Source organism: Colobus angolensis, unplaced genomic scaffold (genome assembly GCF_000951035.1).
Source record: "Colobus angolensis palliatus isolate OR3802 unplaced genomic scaffold, Cang.pa_1.0 Scaffold317, whole genome shotgun sequence".
NCBI classification, from domain to species: Eukaryota; Metazoa; Chordata; class Mammalia; order Primates; family Cercopithecidae; genus Colobus; species Colobus angolensis.
The window spans coordinates 898649-925079 of NW_012116455.1; the positions used below are offsets into that span (position 1 = coordinate 898649).

General features: G+C 39.9%; 1 protein-coding gene across 7 annotated transcripts in view; it reads right to left on the reverse strand.

Annotated features, from left to right (window-relative positions):
- The window catches only part of CHD1L (chromodomain helicase DNA binding protein 1-like), a 54252-nt gene extending 28705 nt beyond the window's left edge, over positions 1–25547 (reverse strand). The window contains exons 1-8 of one of the 7 annotated variants that reach the window (XM_011951256.1): positions 25352–25541; positions 13901–14013; positions 11666–11772; positions 10715–10829; positions 10073–10104; positions 6664–6745; positions 2582–2744; positions 1068–1223 (exon numbers count right to left, since the gene is read on the reverse strand). In XM_011951256.1, coding sequence (XP_011806646.1) covers positions 1068–1223; positions 2582–2744; positions 6664–6745; positions 10073–10104; positions 10715–10829; positions 11666–11772; positions 13901–14013; positions 25352–25484 — 901 coding nt within the window. In that variant the 5' untranslated portion in view covers positions 25485–25541. Of the gene's footprint in view, positions 1–1067; positions 1224–2581; positions 2753–6662; positions 6746–10072; positions 10105–10714; positions 10830–11665; positions 11773–13900; positions 14014–25351 lie in introns of all 7 variants that reach the window. The other 6 variants (XM_011951258.1, XM_011951257.1, XM_011951255.1 and 3 more) reach the window with 6 other exon arrangements.
- Positions 25548–26431: the final 884 nt, after the last annotated feature.

The window sequence follows — 26431 nt, forward strand, 5'->3', positions numbered from 1 at the left end:
TGCAGGTTTGTTACATATGTATACTTGTGCCATGTTGGTGTGCATTTCTATCTCTCCTTTGCCACTTCCAATTCCTCCCAGTGAGTTTGATTCAACAAAAAAGTTTTGCACTCTCTTAAATACAGCAGTTCCCCCTTATCCATGGGGAATAGGTTCCAAAACCATCAGTGGGTATCAGAAACCACGGATAGTACCAAACCCTGTATGTATTCTGTGTTTTTTCCCATACATACATACCTATGATAAAGTTTAATTTGGCACAGTACAAGATTAACAATGAGTCATAATAAAATATAACAATTATAACAATATACCACTATTCACAATGTTACAGACAGAAGATTTGTTCTTAGCAATCTCAGCATATAATTGTTTTTCATTTTTTTATTGAGAACTTTAACCTTTTTTGCTTAAAGGAAGCACTTTATGGCTTCTTTAGCATATCCAAAATGCAGGCATCACTACTCTTGTGCTTTGGGGCCATTTGTAAGTAAAATAAAGGTCACCTGAACAAAAGCACTGTGACACCATGACTATCAGACTGATGACAGAGCAGGCTACTAACACTGACGGCATGGATCCACAGAACAAAAGGAGGATTCATGTCCTGGGTGGAACAGAATGAGATTTCATCATGCTACTAGCAACAGAGTTTGATTTAAAGTTTATGAATTATTTTTGGAATCTTCCATTTAACACTTTCAGACTGCAGTTCAGTGCAGAACTGAAACCTTGGAAAGCAAAACTGCAAATGAAGGCGGACTACCGTATCTCACAAGGTGGGAGGATGAAAGGCATGACTGGGACACCTGGAATGTTTGCTTAATTACAGGCACTAAGAACAACTGAGTGAGGGGAGAAAAGGAAATTTCACATCTGCAACAACCAAGGCTGAGTTAACATTTAAGATGCTCCGCCACCGTCCCACTGTAGCTGACCATAATTATTCAGAATACAAAATTCCATCCCATATTGGGATCATACAAATGAGTGGGATTATAAAATATTTTACTACATCAAATCATACCCTCATTTAGTTTCTAAATTGACAAGTGCCCTCTGATTACCTAGGTCTTTCATCAAAATGGCCTTGTAGTATTTCTTCTGCAATGCTGACATGCCATGGTATATCACTACTTCTGTCTTCTTGGGAAGCTCTGTAGCTACATCAGCTTTCACTCGCCTCAGCAGAAACGGCTGTAAGAGTTTGTGCAGTTCACTTGCTATATAAGAAAAAAAAAAAATACAAGAAGTGTCGCACAAAAGTAGAACCAAGGCAATGAACTACTAGAGAACTTAAAGGAATTTATTTTTGTTTCTCATTTCACGCTTATTCTGCATTCTAGGTCAGTATGGTCATTTTTTATAGTATTTCTTCCTTTATTAGGATCTTCTTTTTTCTGGAATCATGACTGGTTCTTAGTCCAAGATCTAGGAACACTCAAAATAACTTGATTCTTACTTATCTCATTTGCACAAAGCTCTTTTGTTTCCAGAGTATTTTTGCATTTAATCTCATTGATCAGCAAAACAGCTTAGAAATTTCAAGTGAGGAATACTGTCCCCATTTTCATAGCTAAGTGAGGTTCAGAAATTAGGCAACATATCCAAAGTCACACAGCTGGATGTGAATGTGGCCAGCATTCAAATTTGGTTCTTTGACTTAAAAATCCCTCTTTCCCCAGGTGTCTTGAATTTCAAAAATTATTCTAAATTAGAATTATACTACCTTTAGGATTGCCAGATATGCAAATGGAAATGCAGGTGCCCAATTAAATCTGAATTTCAAATAAATAATGAACAACTTTTTAACACAAGTGTGTCCCATGTAATACAAGTATGTCATGCATTTGACTAGAAGTCTTATATTTTATCAAGTAACCTAAAACATGGGAGTAATCAGAGCAGGTTCACCAGGTAATCTTCAGTCTGTGGTCTGGGGATTTTTGCTGTGAGAAGCCCCCTCAAATTCACACTTACCTAGTACATACAAACTCACTACTTGGCATACCTCCCATCTGTTTTGAAAAATCATCCCAGGATAGTATCACAGGGATATATAGATAATCCTCCAACACAGAGGGGCAAAGATACAAGAACAGAAGACTACAACTCTTGGCTGTATGAATGAGGAAGGGTTCCCATCCCAGAATTCTGGTTTTGGTGCAGCATTAAAAGAAATACCAGTGCTACAGAATGCTGAACAGTAGTTTGGGACTACAGCACCCACATACTCTTCTCCCTCAGGAAGTGACATATAAAGTTAACAAAGTCTTTATAGAAATTACAAGTTGGGAAAAAAAAGTCTACAAATCAGCAGGCACTTTCTATTTCTTCCAAAAATGAACTAAAGAAGCCCTACTGCAAAATCACATAGCAAACAATTAAGAGAGTCATGAATAGCAGACAACTGGGAACAACATGTGTGATCTAACATCTCCCTAGTATCTGCAGCTCTCTGTCTCCCTGGAAGGTGTCCTCTCGTCATCAATTCTCCTTCTTTTCTACCGATAACCATTATGCATGAGGATGGTTTCTGTGCCAAGACTTCTTGGGGATGATTTGCTGGAAAGGAACTTGCCTGACTCAGACTCTTTCTCAATATCCTGGTAGCGTTGAACAAAATCTCCCACCTCTTCCTTGGAAAAGAGATCAGGCTCCACAAAACTGAGGAGGGAGTAGAGCTCTTGGAGGCTGTTCTGGATGGGAGTTCCGGTCAACAGGAGACTGAAGACTACTGAGAACTCAAATATACAAATAAATAAAATAAATATTCCATAACACTGGAATGCAAGGCTGAGTTACCCATCACAACCTTTACCCACACAGAGAGAGGCATGATTTAATGGAATGACCAAGGCGACATGAAATCAGATGACTCAGGTTCAAGCTGCATACTAGCTGTTTGATGCAGGAAATAATACCTCTTCAGTTTCAACTATAAGAAGGGGATAATAATCCTGTGAAGAAAATACTGTTATATGAGGATATAATAATGCTTTGTGAATTCTGAAGTACTACATGAGGATTTAATATGGCTGTTATTATTCAATTTATGTGGAGATTCAAACTATGTGTTACTGCCTGTGTGGGGGGGTCTACTGAGGTATCTGAGACACAATGCACATGCTTATGCAGTTTGAAAACCCAACACTACAGCATCAGGCCCCACCACTGAAAGCAAGAAGTAAGATTTATAATAGGAGACTGTCCTTTTATAAAATTTAATAGTGCGTCAGATGCAAGATGTCAAGATTTCTGGATGTTTCTAGACATAGGATGACTGAGAATCTCAAATGGAAAAAAAATTTTCTTAAATTTTGAACAACAGAGAAGAACATAAAGAATAAGAGACAGATGAAGTAGAAGGTTAGGAAAAAGCAGAAAAGATATTCGGTCAAGCAAAAGATATTCTCTAAGCTGACATTCACAAGAACTTACACCAGTAGAATTAAATAATACATCAAAAGGGGGAAGCCACATCTTGACATCTTGAGTATGTATATCATTTTTTTTCTTTTGTTGAGACAGGGTCTTGCTCTATCACCCAGGCTGGAGTACAGTGGCATGATCTCGGCTCACTGTAACCTCCTCCTCCCAGTTCAAGTGATCCTCCCACTTCAGCCTCTGCAGTAGCTGGAGCTAACAGGCACTTACCACCACACTTAGCTAATTTCTTAATTTTTTTGTAGAGACAAGGTCTCACTATGTTGCCCAGACTGCTCTTGAACTCTTGGGCTCAAGTGATCTTCCTGCCTCGGCCTCCCAAAGTGCTGGGATTACAGGTGTGAGCCATAACACCCAGGCTGTTTTAAATGTCAAAACATAGTATGTAAATGTATATATATACACATATATATACACACACGTACATACACAAGTGTACTGTATTTTGTTATTTAAAATAATATACATTTTGACTTCTTAAATATGATATGCACACTACTTTTTGGGTATATACACACAGCAAAGATTACGGCAGCATATACACCATTAAAGAGTTAATGTAGGAGTAGGATTAATGGGATATTTTCCTTTTCTTCTCGTCTTTCTATATTTTGATTTGGAGGGGGTCACAGGAAGACACTGCTTTTATAATAGAAAAAATGATAAATGAATAACACAATCAATGAAAACATAGGTAAACAATTTTTTTTTGCCATCTCCCTTTTTTGTTTGTTTCTTTTTAAATGTCTAATCAATGTCTACCCATTCATGCTTGTTCTGCTTGTTAGGTGATGTTTTTGTAGTATTTCAAGTATGGGAACTTGTCAAAAGAAATGTTTCCAAAAATCAATTCACATTCTTACAATATGTGTTCACCAAGTAAAGAGCTGAAGTAAATGAAGGCTGTGAGGTCACAAAGGAAACCACGGCTGCTACTCACTACAGGTTACTTAACCTATGACACAAATTAACATTTTGATTCAGTTAGGTCCATTTTGGGATCAAAATTATAACTGGGTAAAGATTAAGAGACTGTCTCTATTTGTAAATAGTATTTTGTAAGCTTTTTTGTGTGTGAATAAAATACTTTGCAAACATTTTCCATGTTATTAAATATTCTTCTACATAATTGTTCTTGGTTGCCTTACCCTTTGCAAATGCACTGTGTGAATGTAGCATAAATTGTACAACCAATTGCCTGTATTTCACATTTAGGTTGCTTCCAACTTTTATAAACTGAAAACAATATTGGAGGGGAAAAAAAACCAACAGCAGTATCCCCCTCCCCATCTCTCAGTCCAATAAATAAATTTATTTTCTTTCCAACCAACTAGTTATCTGCAACCCAAGCCTCATCTAAAAAGGAATGCTTAGATGACCCAGAACCATTTCTTCACTTAATCCCTTTGAGCCTTAGTTTCCTTATGAATAACAAGAAAAGGCTCTGGGGCCAGCAACAGAACTTAGCTTCCCCGCTCAATGTCCAGGTTCTTTTACCATGCCTGCTTCTCTCCTCCCATTGTAAATTAGTAAACTGGCACAGTAGTTTATGAAGTCATCTTTTATAAGGTTAGATGCCAGGATATGACAACTGCTATGGATTGAATGTGTTTCCTCCAAAATTTAGGTGTTGCCAATGTGACAGTATTAAGAGGTAGTGCCTTTAAGAGGTGGTTAGTTCATGAGAGCTTTTCCCTCGTGAATAAGATTCAGGCCTTTATTTTTTAAAAAAAAGTGTCATGCAGCATTTGGATAGCTTGCTCTTCTGCTCCCTCTTGCCTGTTCACCTTCTGTCATGTGAGGATGCAGTTAAGAAGGTTCTTGCCAAATGTTGGCACCTTGATTTTGGACTTCCCAGCCTCTAGAACGGTAAGAAGTAAATTTCTGCTCATATGAATTACCCACTCTGTGAAAAACAGACCAAGACAAGCTCTCAGAAGGAGATACTCTTAAAAGTCCCTACAAAGAAGGCAAAGGACACCAGGGATAGAGGGGGCCCCACCAGGGGACAGTAACCTTTGAGACTGGGCTAATAATACACAGTGATCATATCTACATTAAGACTCTAAAAACTGCAACTTTTAGGCCAGTAAATATAGAATTCGTATCTAAGACTTTCCTCCAAATGACCTCTAAATTTATCAATTGGTTTATTATAGGACAAGGAACAAACTTCAATTATCATCACAGAAATTAACATATATGGTCTCATCAATGAACAAACCTTTACCAAATCAGTAAGAAGATGGGTATTTCACATTGCACTGACTCCTCAGAAAAAAGGACCAATCTAGGCTACAATGATATTTCTCATCTACTTTGCCAGAATGATGCAACAGATCCAGAGAAAGGAATGAAAGCAAGTGTATTATGCTCAAAAGTAGGACAAAGACCAGAAACTGGAGGTAATATTCAATAGCATGTAATTGGTCTCTTTATGACCCCAGGTGAACTATCACATTTTCTCAACAGGTAAATTGGGGGGAGGGGTACATGTCTTGATATATCTACTATTGCACAGAGAAGAATCATAAGATTTTTTAAAAGAAATTGTCCCTCTGAAGATGATCAAAATAGAGTCGAAACATTTCTGAAATAAAATGCATTTTATTGGGGTAGGGTTCTTATTCACCAGATATTAGTAAACCTATCTCCTATATAAAAGAAAGAAGAAGTTAGGCCATATTCAGTACTACTTCAGTCTTCCATAAAATGTTTATTTAGCCCTGCGGAAATCGCACTCGAAAAAAGGTTTCAATTTAATTGACTCTATATAGGCCTAAACTAGTATTTTTTTAAGGGAGTTATGAAGAAAAGATGAGTATGTGGAGCACAGAGAATTTTTAGGGCAGTTCAAACTACTCTGTATGATACTATAACAGTAGATATCATGGTATTGTACATTTGTCCAAACCTACAGAATGCACACCACCAAGAGTGAACCCGAACGTAAACTATGGACTTTGGGTGATAGTGATGTATCAATGTAGGCTCATCAGTTGCAACAACTGTGCCACTCTGGTGGGGTATGTTGATAACGGGGGAAGCAGTACATGTGTGGGGACAGGGGAGAGCTGTACATGTGTGGGGACATATGCATGGGAAACATCTGTAGTTTCTGTTCAATTTTGTTGTGAATCTAAAATTACTCTAAAATATAATGTCTATTTTACAAGAAGAGGTTATATAAAAACTAAGGCTACACTGTAAGTTTACCTCTGACAAGGTCTTATGCAGCAGGGAGCTTTGGTTTTTCAACCTGTGAGCTTCATCCACAACAAGAACACTCCAAGGGAATCTGTGAGAGAAAACCCAAGCTTTCAGTTTTGTGTAATTTAAACACATATTTCACAATCAAAAGTCTTACTATAAAACTGTGCCTGTTATTAAAAAGACTAACAGTAAGCCCCTTCTATTACAAATGCTACCAAATTACCTTCCTATCTGAGAGGCTACCGTGTGCATAATACAATATCTGGATAAGGCAGTAAAACTAAGGGATTTTTTTTTTTAACAAAATGGGAAAGACCTATGAAGAAAGGAAGAGGCCAGAGACAGAAAGGAAAAGGAAACATTTATGATCTATTACTTTGTGCCAGACACTGACCTCAGGGCTTTATGTGTTATTTAGTCCAAAAGAATATAGCAGGCAGACGATTGTGCTCATTTCACTGACAAAGACACTAAAGCTCAGACAGGTTAGGTGACTTGGTGGAAGTCATAAAGACAGAGCTGACGTTCAAACACGAAGAAAAAAATCAAGAGACAGTGGTGTTGCAGGAACTTAAGAAATGTGACTTTAAAATGGGGAAGTGGTGAACAGAGTCAGATCTCACAGAGATGACCAGGAAGACACATCCACTGAATTTGTTGACGTGGAAGTCACTGGTGGCCCTGCCAGAGCACGTCTTATAGCATAGTGGGGTCACATCAGCAATTTCTCAAGAAGTTTCAGTCATAAAAGCAAATACTTTGACAAACACTACTGGGAAGCTATTTTTAAAAAATTCAAAATACAGAAGAAGATTTATGTGGGAATTTTTCAAGTTGTATTATTTAAAACAGCAAAAATGGAAAAATAACCTAAATGTTCAATAACAGATGGTAAAACATCACATGGCATTTTAAATAATAAATATGATTATGTTGCAATTTAAAAGGCCTATAGAATAATAAAAAGATACAAATATCATATATCCTCTTTTACAAATGTAAAAGTCATGCAAAAGATAATAAAGTGGAAATTATAGGATGTTTACTTTTTATTTTGATTATAAACATTCTGGAATCCCATTACTTTATTTTCATATTTAAAAAACTAAATGTATATGCTGGTAAAACAGAATATTAGAAAAACAGTAGGTATGGAAAGGAAAACTCCCCCCAAATTAGAGAAAGATCTTGAGCAGAGGTTCACCTTACAAGGAGGAGGCCCTCTTCCTGAGGCTACAGAGAAACTCCAGAGGACAGGCGGAGGAACAGAGGTGCCTACTACACTACCATTCACCTACTGAGAGGAGTGAGTAGAGGGAGGACTGAAGATCCAAAGAGAGTGCAGGAAGTCAGAGAAGGCTGGGTGGCATGAGCAGAGGATGCATTTAAGGATGGTAAGAAACAAGGGCCCAGATGAAGTTGCACAGTGGTCATGAGATAAGGTATGGAAGTTTCTCTAGGATGGTGCCTGGCTCTGTTTGAATTAGCTTTCAAAACAGATTAGGTTCTATTCCCTTGTGAAGAACTAGACATTTAGGTCTAGTTTAGACATTAGGTCCAAAAAATGCTTGTTCAGTAGGAACAGGCTATAGAGAGGTGGATTTTGGCTCGTGAAAGGAAGTGGGTCAAATCCCTCATCAAAGGATACTCTAAAGGATGTTCCCTGAAGAGGAAAAGATGCGGGGAATTCCAGCACTGAATGGAAAGTCTGATGAGGTAAATTCTAATCCTCTTGATCCAAAGAGTTTCACAAGTCTATTGTCCAAAACATTTCAAATTTTTCATATTTGTAACATGCACAGCCTTAACTCTTCATAATAAATCTTTTTAGGGCAGAGATGATATTACACTTCCTTGCTATTCTCAGAATGTACAATATGGTAATAAGCAATATAACCTTCCAAATATATTGAAAGAATACATCTATGTTGTTGGGATTCATACTACAAGACAGCATTATAAATATCCCTGTTACTTAGGTTCTTAAATCTACCTGAAAATGCATTGAAAACAACAAATGATCTGAAATAGAAAGATTCTATTTCTGCTGAATAAAGTAGAACTCCAGTACAACTAGCTATTTTGAGAAGTTCTCTTAAAAAGAGGCTCCACAGCATCAAATGCTGGGTTTAAATGTCTGCTTTGCTATTTATCATCAGCAACGTAACCTTGGATGGGTTACCAAATCTCTTACTTTCCTCACCCATAAAATGGATGATAATAGCTGCCTCGTAGGGTTTTCATGAAGATTAAATGGGATAATTTATGTAAAGTACCCAACAACATTTATGTCCCCATTTTACTGTCTTTTGAGACTTCCCATATATTGCTATGTGTTATGGATATCTGTACACTTCTTATCCCTCCACTGGAGTTTATGTCTTCTTAGGGTAGCTCTATGATTTACTTTCCCGATAGTGCCAATAATTCTCAGAACAATGTCTTTCCAGTGAGTGACTTTCAACAAAAATAACAAAAAATTGTTATTAAGTTGAATATTAATAACAAAAAGAGAGGGAATGTATATCTTCTTAAGAAAAGTAAGATAATATGCTCACTTAAATGAAATACTGGATAGAAGTCATGAAATCTATGACCTAGCCCCTAGTATTTCAAAATAACACGAAAATAGAAATCCAACTCACAGGAACCTGGATGAGAAATAACATTTAAAATATTGATAAAATACTTTTAAAACAAAAATTTTTGAATATTAAAATACAGACTATCCACCTAACCATGTCATAACCACAGAGGTTATACAGAATGAAACCCTGTCAACATATCTTTCTTACCTAAACTCTAGCCCTTGTTTAATTTGCATTTTAACTGTTATCTTGACATGATTCTATCATTCCCATTATCAGGTAGTATTGAGAGTTAAATCTGAGTTTCCAATTTCATGGGCCAACATGAGGTCTAAAAGTTAACTAATTAGAGGTACACTTTAAACTCACTTTCTAAAATGTTAATTCCATAGCACTGATTGCTACTTTAGGTTATTTCCAGCAAACAGCTCAAATGAGTCTCCTTCTATATTACAGTAAAATCTCCCAATGGTAGTACTGAAAGGGGTCTATGCAAGTTTCATGTAAAGAGCCTAATATCTATTAACCATACAAAGTATGTTTGATCTCATTTAATTTTCATAACAGCTATTTGAGTTAAGAAACAATTATCCCCATTTTACAGATGAAGAAGCTGAAGTTCATGGAGATTAAATAACTAACCCAGGACACACAGCTAATAAGCAGAGGACTGTAACATGGGGACTCCCGCCATGCCGCCTACCCATAAAGAGAACTAAGACGTACCAGACATGCCAGGAGAGGTAAAGTACTAAAACGTGAAGGAAAGACATGACATTCACGATACATTCAACACAAGTTCTTAAATAGTACAGCCTACTCACGATTTTAGAAATGATGCATCTTTCAAGCAAATCTGAAAAATTAGGAAGACACACTATAAAGGCCGGCATTGATAAACTCTGATATTGATAAGCTAGTTTTCTGTGAACTCTCTTAAACTACAAGATTTATCTAAGTCTCATTTGTTCATTAAGCAAAAAACATTCTGAAAATAAGTTCTAAGTAGCACCATCTTAAAAACAGAAAAGAAAAGCCTGATTAAGTGGAAGGTCAGCAGCACACACTGTCTTAGACTGAAGAACGAGGATTTAAAATAAGGCGGCCAAAGCTGTCTTCCATTCCTATCCTCCAGTAACAGACATGATTCCTCAGTCCACAAAACCCTTTCCCCTGCCTGCCTGCCTGCCTGACTTCTGTTCATCAACCAAGAGGCAGTTCAATTGCCGCCTCCTTGAGAAGCCTTCCCCCTTGATCCACCAAGAAAGGAATAGATTGAACTAATTTGAAGCACAATGATCCTTCACTTCTTTTGGTCACAGCCCTCTTTTGAGACTCTGATGAAGGTAGACTCCCTGCCCAGAAAAGTGTGTGCTCTCAACAAAACTTAAATATAATTTCAGCAGACTCTACAAATTCTAAGGTCATAGGTTAGGAGTTCTTGCTATAGAGAAACAAATGAATACCTCGTAGGTAGTCAGTAGCACATGAAAATGTGACTTCTGTTTCAGATCTTGCTGAAGGCAGGCTCTTTCCTCCTTGTCACCTGCGTATGTTACACAGGAAAGACCTGGAGCAAATCTGAATCCAAGAAAAGTAGATGAACATAAACACTAGATCCATGTAACAGCATGTACATATCTGGAAAATTACATTTCATGGGAGGATTGCAATGTGCCGACCTCATGAGGTCCTACAACCAGTCTTAGGGCTCTGAATCTTATCTAAAGTAATGGTTGAACCTCAGAGCAAGTTCCTATGTGAACAGGTAAAGGGATCAGATCTAAAAAGGTCTTGTGCTGACTCCAAAAATAAAACGATCTCTTCCACATTAGTTACTTGCTACGTCACTATGAAAAATAGGCCGGGCACGGTGGCTCACACCTGTCATCCCAACACTTTGGGAAGCTGAGGCAGGCGGATCGCATGAGGTCGGGAGTTCGAGACCAGCCTGACCAACATGGAGAAATCCCGTCTCTACTAAAAATACAAAATTAGCTGGGTTTGGTGGTGCATGCCTGTAATCTCAGCTACTTGGGAGGCTGAGGCAGGAGAATCACGTGAACGCAGGAGGTGGAGGTGGCGGTAAGCCAAGATCATGCCGTTGTACGCCAGCCTGGGCAACAAGAGTGAAACTCCATCTCGAAAGAATAAAACAAACAAAAAACAAAAACAAAACAAAAAAATGGCTTCTAAGTTCAATACTTACTATAAACAATTACTGACCTTTAAATTGCCAATTACTCTTCCCCTATTATATCCTCAGTGTCTACCTACACTGCATAAGTTCAAACTTTTCTGGAATAAACTTACTAATTACAACAATAGGTTGTTTTATCATATTTTATACATCATCCAGAAAAAAAAAAATCTTAATCAAGATAAACAATAAAATTTCAGCTACATCTACTCTGTACCTCTGTATTTCTTCTTTCCAGTTGCTCAAAACAGACAAGGGACAAAGAATCAGAAATGGTCCTTCATCATTTAATCTTCCTGCCAAATAAATGAAGAGAGCAATAGTCTGGAACACAGAAAAAGAAGGCAGTTTTGATCACATTTCTCCATGAGAAACAACCATGAAGTTCCCACAACCCTGTGGGGAACACACACTCTTGTGTAAGACTTGTTTTACAAAGAAATACTGTACAATCTTCCGCACATTAGGAGAGTAATCCATTCGTAGAGCGAAATCATGTAAGCCTCAATATACTTGCCACGGAAATTTATGGAACTCAATTACTGCAGTAGTTAACAAGCAATGAGGCTCAATGTTTAGGTAATTGAACCTCTACTGTAAAGAAAAAATCAGGAAAGACAATAAAAATCAATGAAAATCCAACTGATGACCAAGATCTGCAATACTCTGAAAATATTAAGCAAGAAGTGCCAAGATATGACTGTAAAAACCACCAATCGCATGGTGGCCCTCTGCTGCCTGCCAGGCTTTCCCGAGGGAGGATGCTTTTCCTTCCTCTCTCACTTCCTCCCACCTTCCCCTACTGTTTTCCTTTCTTCCATATGTATTTACAGGGTGTCTTCTATTTGTTAGGCACTGTTCTATACACCAGTGATACAACAGTGAACAAAACAGACAAAACACCCAGCCCTCCTGGAGGACACATTCTAACGGGGAAAACAGACAATACATGATCCTCCTAAGCTTAAGGAAGGGTATAAAATGGAAATACTGGTAAAGGCAAATGAGCATACTTCAGAAGATTCTAGTACACACTTATGACTTGAATGTTGCTGTAATATACAGAGAAAATAACCTATTTTAAAACAAAAATGTGTCAACAGACTCCATCTTCAAATGCTGAGCTATTTCTGAGAAAAATCTGTCCTAAGGACATAATTCAAAATCCTGAGAAAGCTACAAGCACAAGGATGTTCCATCAAGATTAAACAGCACAAAAAGAGGAGGAGTCATCATTTCTCACCTGTAGAACACTTAAGTAAATTATAAATTCTCTTGATGGAATATTATGCAATGTTGATAACGACTGTGAAGAATATAACAAAGTAAAACATTATAGTGACACTGTTACATTAACAAAATACAAACTATATATGCACTATAATTTCAACCACGGGCTGGGTGCAGTGGCTCACACCTGTAATCCCAGCACTTTGGGAGGCTGAGGCAGGAGGATCACTTGAGCCCATACGTTCAAGGCCAGCCTGGGCAACATAGTGAGACCTCATCTCTACGAAAAAAATTAAAAATAAGCTGTGCGTGGTGGCATGCGCCTGTAGTCCCAGCTACTCAGGAGACTGAGGATTCCTTGAGCCTGGGAGGCAGAGGTTGCAGTAAGCCAAGATCATGCCACTGAATTCCAGCCTGGGTGACAGAACAAGACCCTGTCTCAAAAACAAAAGTCCAATCATGCAAAACATTCATTGCAACTCATGGTTATGGTTAGAGTACTTACATTACAGGGTGGTAGTTAGTTTTTATAACAGAAATAATTTTTTAAAAATTATCTATGTTTTCTCAGCCCAAACTGTGCCTGGAACCATTCTTTAATAAGTGACTTAACGAATTAAAACCATTCAGTCTAGCTTTCCCTGAGGATGCAATTTCGAGAAAGTTTATCTTTTATTCTATAATCCAGGTATGTCTACAAAACAAGTGTAGAGTCACTAGTGAATTCTAGCAAGAATTTAAGGAAGAAATTACAGCAATTCTACATAAACGCTTCCAGAAAATGGAAGAGAAGAGCATACTACTCAACTCATTCTACAAGGCCAGCTTTACCCCAATACTAAAATTAGATAATGACACTACAAGAAAATTACAGACCAATGTCCTTCATGAACATAGATGCAAAAAGTCTAAACAAAATTTAAGCAAAACAAATTTGGAGGTGGTATCTTTTTGGAGTGCTTAAAGCAGAGCTATGTGAACATCTGAGGAAAGGACAAGTAGCATTTGCTGGCCCTGAATAAAGTCAACAGGGCAACTGCAATGACTGAGGCAGAGAAGACTACAGGAAAGGCTCTTTCCCGGTACAAGAGCCAGTTAGCCTGGATCCCAGGGACATCTGTGAAACTGAGCTTTGTTTTAGCTCCAGAGCTCTCAGCTCCAGAATGAGTTATAAGGAGGTACCGCAGTGGCGATGAGTAGTACTCATCGCATAGTAACACACCTGGCATGTCTTCCCCAGGCCCATCTCATCTCCCAGGATACAGCCATTCTGACAGTGGAAGCGCTGGGCAAGCCAGTTTACTCCCTCCAGTTGATAAGAGCGTAGGTGAATCCCTAGAAACAAAAAATAAAGCAAATCCGAAGAGCAGACATTTCAGCACATGCACAGGCAATGTTCTAAGAGTTTGAATGAGGAACACAGCCTAAATTCACATAACTCTAAACCTCACTGGCCATATCTTTTGCTGAGGAGTTATGGATATCTAAACATCTGCTGACTTCCAAACTACTTTTTGAGCAGACTTATTCACCTTTATATTCAAAGCCCCAAAGTAGCCCGTCATTGTTACCTGATTCACTTGATAGATGAGAAAGTCAACTTGGGATCTGGCCTCGATACTGCCTGAGACTCACACCAGTGTCCATTCTGGGAAACGAGGCATTACTGATACAACTGAACAAAGAGCAACAACACATGGATTGTACATGTGTCTGCTTGCTTAATTGCACCCATTTAAATACGTCATCAATGCTAAAGGAAAAAACTTAGGACTACATTGAATAATGCTTCAACACAGAAGTGTTGTTTTTAAAAATGGAAATGATGTTTTACAAAGGGTGCTTAACTGTGTACAGGGATGGCAGAAAACATGTGAAATTAATATGGAGCTTACTGACTCTCTTTTTTCTCTTTCCCTTGGTGAAAAAAATCCAATTTCAAAGAATAGCCATATCTTGGGAAGGTGAAAAACCCTAAACATACTTTATATAAGAACTATTAGCAAAAACATAACTTTCTGGTTGAATTTATACCTTTAAAAAATCTTCAAAATATGTATTAATTGTACAAAATGTTAAAAATAAGTTATTTTTCTTAGGCACTTACAAATACCAGAGGAGCAGTAAACACTTTACATAAATTACAGTATCTCAGGCCAGGTGCGGAGGCTCATGCCTGTGATCCCAGCATTTTAGGAGGCTAAGGCGGGCAGATCACCTGAGGTCAGAAGATTAAGACCAGCCTAGCCAACATGATGAAATCCTGTTTCCACTAAATAATACAAAAATTAGCTGGGCGTGGTGGTACATGCCTGTAATCCTAGCTACTTGGGAGGCTGGGGCAGGAGGAATTGCTTGCATCTGGGAGGCAGAGGTTGTAGTGAGCTGAGATCGCGCCACTGCACTACAGCCTTGGCAACACAGTGAGACTGTCTCAAAAAATAATAATAATAAATTACGGTATCTCATTTAATGCTTACAACGATTCTATGGAGTAGGTATTATCCCCATTTTATAAATTGGAAAATTCAGAGATTTCTACTTCTGATGGGAGTATACTTGTTTTCCCTTATTCCTCTTGCTAACTACAAATAAAAACCCTAGACATGCTACAGAAAGCAAGCATAAAACTCTGAAAGCTGCTGGGCGCGGTGGCTCACGCCTGTAATCCCAGCACTTTGGGAGGCCGAGGCGGGCGGATCACGAAGTCAGGAGATTGAGACCATCCTGGCTAACACGGTAAAACCCTGTCTCTACTAAAAATACAAAAAAACTAGCCGGGCGTGGTGGCGGGCACCTGTAGTCCCAGCTACGGAGGCTGAGGCAGGAGAATGGCGTGAACCCAGGAGGCAGAGCTTGCAGTGAGCCTAGATTGCGCCACTGCACTCCAGCCTGGGTTACAGAGCGAGACTCCGTCTCAAAAAAAAAAACTCTGAAAGCTGCAGTGAAGAAGCAGATTGGCTAGGGACCTTGGGACCTGAGGAAGAACAGGGTAGTAAGTTCCCTGGAATTTGTTTTTGCTTTATATATCCCAGTCTGACAGGTCAAGAAATCAGCAAACCGGAAACACCAACTGATGTAGACCAAAACCAAAATCAGAACAACCCCCCCAAATTAGTCTCTTCTCATGCTGCTAATAATACCTGAGATTGGGTAATTTATAAAGAAAAGAGGTTTAACTGACTCACAGTTCCACATGGATGGAGAGGCCTCACAATCATGGTGGAAGGCAAATGAGGGGCAAAGCCACATCTTACATGGCAGCAGACAAGAGAACTTGTGCAGGGAACTCCCATTTATAAAACCATCACATCTTGTGAGATTTCTTCACTACCACGAGAATAATATGGGGGAACTGACCCCATGATTCAAATATCTCCACCTGGCACCACCTTTGACACGTGGAGATTATTACAATTCAAGGTGAGATTTGGTTGGGGACACAGCCAAACAATCCCACGCCCACCCGTGACTCACAAGCCTGCTCCTGCTACAAAACGGCAGCCTAGCAAGACAGGAAACTTTTAGATAATAACTGCTCTATTCTAGTAAACAGCACAGGAATAAACCTGTGCTCCCCACCAGCAAAGGCCAAGTGGAAAGCACAGACTTCTCACCTATAGCTATAACGAGTGCCCCAGCACCCCAGCCAGGATGGTATAAGAGAAGGCCAAGTAGGGAGCTGGGATTTTTATCCCCACCAACCAGTAACAAGGCCCGCCAAGTAGGGAGCTGGGATTTTTATCCCCACCAACCAGTAACAAGGCCCTGCCCCTTGGTCTTTACCTGCAGGATCAGTAGAGACTTGAGGGGGAGCCACAACTCCCACCCTCACCCAACAGGAAGGAGAAGCCCCTTCCCAGTCCCCAGCTGTGGACAGAGGCTGAAGGGGGAGCCTGGACTTCTATCCCTACCTGGCAATAACAAGGCAGCAGACCCTCTTCCCCTGCCAGAGCAGCATCAGACAAAGACAGTCAAACAGGAGGTTTAAATATGATTTTAAAACACACACACACACACACACACACACACACCTGGCTCTAATTATTACAAAAATCATTCATTATATCAAGAACTGGGAAGATTTTAAACTGAACGAAAAAAGATAATCAATAGGTGCCAACACCCAGATGACACAGACAGTAGAATTATTTGACAAAGACCTTAAAGCAGTAATGATAAAATGCTTCAACAAGTAGTTATGGATGCACTTGAGCAATTGATAAAACAGAAAACCCCAGGTAAGAAACAGAAATCTCAGCAAAGAAATAAAAGATATAAAGAAAGATCAAGTGGAAGTTTTAAAACTGAAAAATACACTAACCAAAATAAAAGGCTATTGATGCTGTTGATGGCATCAACAGCAGAATGGAAGGAAGTGAGGAAAGAATCAGTGAACTCTACAGAACAGAAGTTAGAGAGAGATTACAATCAGAAGAGAGAGAAAGCAGACTGAAAACAAATGAACCTCAGGGACCTTCAGGACTACCACAAAAGATCTTACATTAGTTCAATGGTGTCCAATAAAAAAAGGTGAAGGAGGATAGGGCTGAAAAAGTACTTAAATAAATAATAGCTGAAAACTTCCCGAATCTGGCTAAAGAGTTACAGTGTCAAGAAACTGAGTAAACTGCAAACATAACAAAATCCTGCCAGGCGTGGTGACTCACCCCTGCAATGCCAGCACTTTGGGAGGCCGAGGCAGGCAGATCACGAGGTCAAGAGATTGAGACCATCCTGGCCAACATGGTGAAACCCCGTCTCTACTAAAAATGCAAAAATTAGCTGGGTGTGGTGGTGGGTGCCTGTAATCCCAGCTACTCAGGAGGCTGAGGCAGGAAAATCGCTTGAACTCAGGAGGCAGAGGTTGCAGTGAGCCAAGACAGCGCCACTGCACTCCAGCATGGTGACAAGGAGAGTCTCTGTCTCAAAAAAAAAAAAAAAAAAAAATTCCAAAGAAATACACACCAAGGTATGTAATTATTAAAATGCTGAAAACAAAAGACAAAGAAAACATCTTAGATGCAGCCAAAAAAAAAAAACAAACCAAACACCACCTTACTTAAAGAGGAAAAACTATTCAAATGCAAGCAGATTTCTTGTCAGAAATCTTAAAGGCCAGAAAGAAATGGCACAATGTGTTTCAAATATTGAAAGAAAAGAACTGCCAATCCAGACTCCTGTAATCAAGAAAAATAGTATTCAGGAATGAAGAGGAAAATCTCAGATGAAGGAAAACAAAGAGAATTTATTGTCAACAAACCTACCCTCAAAGAATGGCTAAAGGAAGCCCTTGGACAAAAAAGGAAATGATAAAAGATGGAACCTTGGAACATCAGGAAGAATGTGAGAATGCAGCATTCAAAAATATGTGTAAATACAATAGGTTTTCCTTTTCTTGAGTTTTTAAAATTATGTTTGACAGCTGAAGCAAAGATTATAACAGTGTCTGACGTGGTTCTAAAGGTATATAAAGGAAATATTTAAGACAATTATAAACAGAAGGTAAAGCTATAAATATAAAGGGAAGATAAATATTTAGGGAAGTAACATTTATATAAAGGGAAGTAATGTTTCCATACTTTACTCAAATAGGTAAAATGACAGTATCAGTAGTCTGTGATTTTATACACACACACATACATTTATATACAATACCTGTAACAACCACTAAAAAGCTATACAAAGAGATAAACTAAAAAACGCTGTAAATAAACAAAACTAAAATTCTAAAAAATGTTCAAATAATTCACAAGAAGGCAAGAAAACAAAAACAGATAAATTAAAAACAATAAAAATAAGATGGCAGAGTTAAGCTCAAACAGTAATAATTACATGAAACATAAATGGTATAAGTATACCAATTAAAAGACAAAGACTTGGCTGGGCACAGTGGCTCACACCTGTCATCCCAGCACTTTGGGAGGCTGACGCAAGAGGATCACCTGAGGTAGGGAGTTCAAGACCAACCTGGCCAACATGGAGAAACCCTGTCTCTACTAAAAATACAAAATTAGCCGGGTGTGGTGGCGCATGCCTGTAATCCCAACTACTCGGGAAGCTTAGGCAGGAGAATCACTTGAACCTGGGAGGCAGGAGGTTACAGTGAGCCGAGATCGCACCATTGCACTACAGCCTGGGCAACAAGAGCAAAACTCCATCTCAAAAAAAAAAGACAAAGACTTCCAGAGTAAATTTTAAATATAACCCAATTATAAATTGTCTACAAGAAATTCAACCCAAAAATAATTAGATAAATAAGTGAAAAGTAAAAGGATGAAGTGGTAGACATAATAGTGGCCCTCACAAAGATGTCCAAGCCCTGACCCTGGCATCAGTGAGTATGTTACCTTACATGGCAAAAGGCACTCTGAACATATAATTAAGGCTAAGGGGTCTGAGATGGGAAGAGTATTCTGAATTATCCAGGTGGGCCTGGATAATGCAATGGACATACAATCTAATCACATGCATCATTCGGAGAATCTTTAACAGCTGTGGTTAGAGAGGAAGCTGGCTAGAGAAGGATCAAAGAGATGAAATGTTGCTGGCTTTGAAGTTGGAGGAAAGGGGCCAGGAGTCAAGTAATGTGGGCAGCCTCTGGATGCTGGGAAATATATTCTCCCCTAGAGCCTCCAGAAAGGAATGAAATGCTGCTGATACCCAAACACAGGAGAATACACATGTTTTTCAAGTGCCATGGACCGTACAACATATTCAGGGCCTGTCTTAGTTCATTTAGTGTTGCTATGGAATACTCGAGGTTGGATAATTTACAAATAAAAGAGGTTTATTTGGCTCATGTCTCTACAGACTGTACAAGAAGCATGGCACCAACATCTGCTTCAGGTGAGGGCTTCAGACTGTTTCCACTAATGGCGGAAGGGGAAGTGGGGCTGGCATGTACAGAGATCACATGGTGAGAGAGGAAGAAAGGGGTGGGGGATGCCAGGCTCTTTTTAACAACCAGTTTTCTGGAAGCTAAAAAGTAAGAAGTTGCTCACTCTCTCTGCTCCCCGCCCAGGGACAGCATTAATCTATTCAGGGAGGATTTGCCCCCATGACTTAAACACCTTTCACTAGGCCCCACCTCCAACACTGGAGATCAAATTTCAACATGATATTTGGTGGGAACAAATAATCCATATCCAAACTAAAGGAGGGCCAGAAAACCTTAACACATTTAAAAGAACTGAAATTGTACAGAGTATGTTCTCTGACCACAATGTAATAAAATTAGAATTCATGGACAGAAACATTAGAGGCTAATCTCTCAACACTTGAAACCTAGACGACACACTTCTTTCTAAACAGTCCATCAAAAGAGGAAGTCTCCAGGGAACTAAATACACTGAACTAAATAAAAATGGAAATACAACATATCAAAATTTGTGCAACAAAAATTAACTCAAAGTAGATCACGGACTTAAATAAGAAACTGTAAAGCTTTTAGGGAAAAACTCTTTAGGATCTGGGAGTAGGCAATGAGTTCTTATATTTGACACCAAACCACAAGAAAACTATCCATAAGAGAAAAAAATTGATAAATTGATAAATTTTAGCCAAAATTTAAAACTTTTGTTGTTGCAGGAACTCAGGGACCCTGAACAGAGGGACTGGCTGAAGCTGCGGCAGAAGAACATAAATTGTGAAGATTTCATGGACATTTATTAGTTCCCCAAATTAATACTTTTATAATTTCTTACACCTGTGCTTACTACAATCTCTGAACATAAATTGTGAAGATTTCAATGGACACTTATCACTTCCCCAGTCAATACCCTTGTGATTTCCTATGCCTGTCTTTAATCTCTTAATCCCATCATCTTCATAAGCTGAGGAGGATGTATGTCACCTCAGGATCCTGTGATGATTGCGTTAACTGCACAAATTGTACAGCATGTGTGTTTGAACAATATGAAATCTGGGCACCTTGAAAAAAGAACAGGATAACAGCAATGTTCAGGGAACAAGAGAGATAACCTTAAACTCTGACTGCCGGTGAGCTGGGCGAAACAGTCATATTTCTCTTCCTTCAAAAGCAAATAGGAGAACTATCGCTGAATTCTTTTTCTCAGCAAGGAACATCCCTGAGAAAGAGAATGGCCCCTGAGGGTGAGCCTCTGAAATGGCCGCTTTAGGGGTGGCTGCCTTTTAAAGTCGAAGCCCAAGCAATGAAATAAGCCCCGGTCTCCTGTAGCGCTCCCAGGCTTATTAGGACAAGGAAATTCCTGCCTAATAAATTTTGGTCAGACAGGTTGTCTGCTGTCAAACCCTGTCTCCTGATAAGATGTTATCAATGGCAATGCATGCCCGAAACTTCATTAGCAATTTTAATTTCACCCCGTCCTGTGGTCCTATGATCTCACCCTGCCTCCATTTGCTTTGTGATATTACCTTGTGAAGCATGTGATCTCTGTGACCCACACCCTATTCGTACACTCCCCCCACTTTTGAAGATCGCTAATAAAAACTTGCTGGTTTTACGGCTCAGGGAGCATCACGCAACCTGCCGACATGTGATGTCTCCCCCAGTCACCCAGCTTTAAATTTTCTCTCTTTTGTACTCTTTCCCTTTATTTCTCAGACCAGACAATGCTTAGGGAAACAGAAAAGAACCCACGTTGAATATCAGGGGCAGGGTTTCCCCCGATATTTTGTAAGACATACATCTGAAAAAATACCAGTATCTAGAGTATATAAAGACTAGAGTATGTCAAAACTCAACAGTGGAAAAAAACAGCAAAGGATCCTATTTTAAAATGGGCAAAAGAAAGAAAAAGACATTTTATCAAAGAGGTTACATATTTCATTAGCCAATAGGGAAATTCATATCTAAGCCACAATGAGATACCATTACACATACATTAGAATAGTCAATATAAAAAAGTAGCAATATCAAATGTTGGCAAGGATGCAGAGAATCCACTCAATCACTCATACATTGCTGATGGGAATGTAAAATAGTACAGCTACTCTGGAAAAAGTCTGGCAATTTCTTTGAAACCTAAACATGCAACTACCATATGACCCACTCACAGAACTCCTAGGTGTTTATTACAGAGAAATGAAGATTTATTTTCATACAAAATCTATGCACAAATGTTTACAGTATCTTTCTTTTCTTTTTTGGCAATAGTCACAAACTATAAACAACTCAGATATCCTTCAGTGGGTGAGTGGTAAAACAAACTGTGGTATACTGTGCTGTGGAGTACTACTCAGCAATAAAAAGAAACTATTGATACATGCAACAACCTGGATGAATCTCCAGAGAATTATGCTGAGTGAAAAAAGCCAGTCCCCAAAGGCTACATGTTGTATGATTTTACTCACATATCATTTTCAAAATGACAAAATTATAGAAATGGAGAACAGATTAGTTGCTGCCAGGGGTTAAGTAAGTGGTGAGGTAGAAGGGAGGTGAGTATATAGCTATCAAAGTGCAAGTTGAGGGATCCTTGTGGAGATGCAAAATGTTCTGGATTTGACTGTCCCAATGTCAGTATCCTGTTGTGATAGCATACCATTGGTGTACACAATGTGATAGCATACACAATGTGATAGTGTACCACACTGCAAGATGTGACCATGAGGGGAAACTGGGTAAAGGTTACATGGGATCTTTCTGTATTATTTCTTACAACTGGTGACTCATGCCTGTAGTCCCAGCTACTCAGAAGGCTGAGGTGGGAGGATCACTTAAGCCCAGCAGGTCGAGGCTACAGTGGGCCACGGCACTGCAGCCTGGGCGACAGAGTGAGACCCTGTCTCAAAAAAAAAAAAAAGTTGAATTTTCAAAAATAATATGGAATTACATCCACAAAGATAACAATACTTAACACTTAGGAGTCAACAGCAAAAAACAGAAATTACCCTTGGTAGGTTAGCCAGAAAGGGATGTAATACAGGGAATTAGATCACCACAAAATTGTCGAAAGGGCTGGAGGAGTAACATCCAGGCTGATCTTCTGGGTGCAACTGCTAAATCAAGCACCACAGAACAGGCACACCAAGGAAGTATCTACCTCCATGACCTGGAAGCCTTGAACCAACCAGGAGGCCACCGTACCGTCAGCTCCAGGAACCTATCAACCATGATAACAAAATGAATGCTCTGTACCCACCCAGAGACCCATGAGGTAGTAGCCAAGAGGGAAGCAGAAAACCCAAACCCCTCTGAGTCCTTTCCCTCCCTTTCCCCTTCCAAATCTCCCACAGTCATGTGCCTGGCTAAATTCAAGTCACATTTACAACCAAACTACGGTGGGGTTTGGGAAAGGTAGTCTTTAGTTTTTTAACCTCCAGATGTAGATTCTTTTGCCCTTCTGTCAGGGAGATGACAAGTAGTGAAACAGTAAGTAAAACAGCAAGAAGTAATAGGTCTGCATATTCCAGAAACAAAAAGGTCCTAAGGTAACTTCATGATCCAAAGATGAATATTCAAATGTCCATCAATATTGGTAACCAAATAAACATTAAATTAAACAATACAATAACATGTTAACTTCTGAAATTAGAAAATACTAGTGTTGCTGAGAGTATGGAGAAATAAGCAAAAATTTTGCATATTCTTTATTCTAGAAATAGTACCTTTCAGGAATTAAACGTCCATAGCTATAATAAATATTTGGTTACAAGGATATTTATTAGTGTTACTTACAATAGCAAAAAAAAAAAAAAAAAAAGAACCTAAATAAATAAATACCAAGCAGAGGGACTGTCTAAACTATGGTACATTCATATACTGAAACACTGTAACCATTAAAAATGATGTTGAAGAAGACTGAATGATAAGGAAAAAAAAGTTATGATTTCCCAAAAGCATGTACATGAAACTCCATTTTTGCACCTTCCCCCTCCACCGGAAAGTAAAGGAAATTATACAGGATAGAGAACATGTTAACAGTAAGGAGATTATGGAGATTAATATTTATTTTCTTTATGCATAGGCTATTTCCCTGAATGCTTTACTGAAAATATGTACTACTTCTGTAACCGAAAGAAAAAAAAAGCAGTAAGAATTTTTTTAACCAACTCATGAAGAATAGTTTCTCATACTACTAGTTTATTCTGGTAAATAGAAATAGAAATTACAAGTTATAATATTCAGTAGCTATTCCTTTGACCTTGCTTTTCTGTTTTCCTTCTCTCCACTACCAATTTATCCAAGCTGTCACATTTGCCTACTTAATTCTGAATTTATTCACTCCATTCCATCCACTCAAACTTGCAACCTCTTGTCTCCTCATTTTCACTAAAACACCTGCCCATATGTACGTCTCTCCTGGCATATTATCCCCGGCTAAGTATCAACTGGCACACTTCTCTGAGCCCTCTCTCAAACAAGTTCTTAAAGAACCATTCCCAACATTTGCAAGGAAATAGGCAAACAACACAAACATCAACTTTAGTTAAGATAAAGTCAAACATAAAAAGACCAGTCGACAAGCTCGTACTTAAACTGGATACATACTCCTTACAGCCACAAATTCTTACAGACTCAGGAAATCAAGGAGAGGTCTCTTTCTCGTCTGCATCCTCTCCATTCAACTTCATCCTTCTCTCTTCTAAGCTGAACACAGAACTGCACCTTTTGTTTCATTCCTAGAATGACAAACCTCACTCTTTCGTGGTATTGAGCACTTAAATAAGTTATTGTTTATACTTTTAAATGCACTCTCACCAGTCTAAAACTCTAGGTAGGAAGGGTCCATATTTGTTTAGCTCATCTCTGTAGCCAATGCCTAAGAATACGCTCCCAGTGGCATTTAATCAGTAATGAATAAACGACTGTATTATTAATTATTACTGATGCACGATTCTGTTAATATAAAGCACACACTACGTTCCCCACTTGTAAATAAGGAAAACGAGGCTGGGGGGTTCAGCGAGGAGTCAGCACAGACCAGGGAGGAGAGCGGGATCTGGGGCTGCAGGAAGTACCGTCAGCAGTGCAGCGGCAGGGCTGCGGGGCCTGCAATGTTCGCGCTTTGCAGACTGTCCGCAAGGGCTAGTGTCAATAAATCGAGTTACGTGCAGTAGTGAACGGACAAGCTAAGTTGGCATATAGTACGTGGTTCAGTCAGTATTTATGAATGACTCGACACAAAAATAGCTTCATAAAACAGTGCTTTGAGTCTGTCCGCTCACTACCGCACATAACTCGATTGGGAGAATTAATCAGTGGCGAATTCTCCAATAACTGTGCGCGCACAGTAAACGGAGAAGCTGAAGCTGGGAGATGAGTTGATCGTTTTACAAAAACAACCAATAAACTCCCCAGGCCAGGACCCAAACCCACTGTAACAGCAACTGGAAGCCTACATCCTTGGTGCACCACCAGGCCGTCCAACTCTTCATCGGAAGCCTGCAGGTGGCGCTGATCTCACCATGTTTCCCCTCCACAGGCCGGGGGCCGGGCCCGGCTCCTGGGACTGCGACCTCATTCATCCCGCGTCCGCCGCCCCGCGCCCCGCGCGCCGCGCAGGCGGGGGACGTGGCCAGCAGGCCCGGGCGCGGTTTCTCTCTGCCCATGGCAGGAGCAAAGGAAGGCCCTCGCGCCGGCGGGTAAACAGCCCACCGGGCGGCCCACCCGCTGCGCCTCCGGCCCGCAAGAGGCAGTCCCAACAGGTTGGCCCGCCTAGGCGAAGTCCGCCCGGAGCCCGCTCACCTGTCAGCCCCCACAGCAGTAAGTCCTGCTCCTGCACCCGCGCCCGCGCCGCCTCGGCTCGGCCCTTAGTATGAAGCCACAGTAAGAAGCCAGGCGCTTGGCCCCCGCGGCTGGCAGCGCCCGCGCGCTCCATCAGGCCAGTAGAGGCCCCGCCCCGCGCGCCCCTGCGTGCAGTTCCCTCCCAACCTCGCAGCGCGCGGGGGCGAGCGGCGGCGCGCTGGGGCCCACCTGCGTGCGAGGCGCCGCCAGAGGGCGCGTCCTGCCAAGATTTCCGGAGCGGAGCTGTTGCAATTACCCTCCGGCTTAGGCAGTTTTTGCAGTGCGGAGTGGAAGGGCCGTCCATTTCTCACTAGTTATGCTTCCGAAGCGCTAGGCGTCTGATCACGCGCAGGGCGTCTGGTTGCCTGAACTGCCCGTCAAGGAGGTGGCATATGCTCTTCATTCATTTATTATTTAATCAACATCAACTTTCATGAGTCAGATACTTCCGCTGGGCCCTGGGGGTTGTAGAAGTGAGAAAGACTTGTTCCATGCCCTCCAGTGATTCATGACAAGATCAAACTGTCCTTGATTGGTTTACGTAGTGCTAAGTTGGTTTAGTCCCTGAAATACATTTCTTACTGCCTGTGACCTGTAGGCCAAAATTGGGAACCTCTGAATAGTAATAAATTAAAATCACCAAAGACGTCATTGTTGCAGTGGGTATCTCGAGTGCATTATGGCGAGCAGATTGAGGCAATGTGTTCAGTGACTCAACATCAGCTTTGAGTGGATTTATGATGTGCTACATCACTAATATAAATATGATAATAACAAAACAGCTGCATTTATTGATGAAGTTCTAGGTGGTGTCCTAAGGGCATTAAGTATGTTTTCTTATTTAACTCTCACAATAACCAATAATTAGGTGTTACAATTGTCCTCACATTGTAAATGAAGATATTGTGACTTGTAATGGTAATTGGCAGTACTGGAACAGGAATGATATTATTCTCTGGCTAATGTCATTAGAATAGTATTCTCATTTAGGTTAATCTTGGTGCTTCCTTCTTCAGTAAACTCATGTTAAAGTTGCACCCT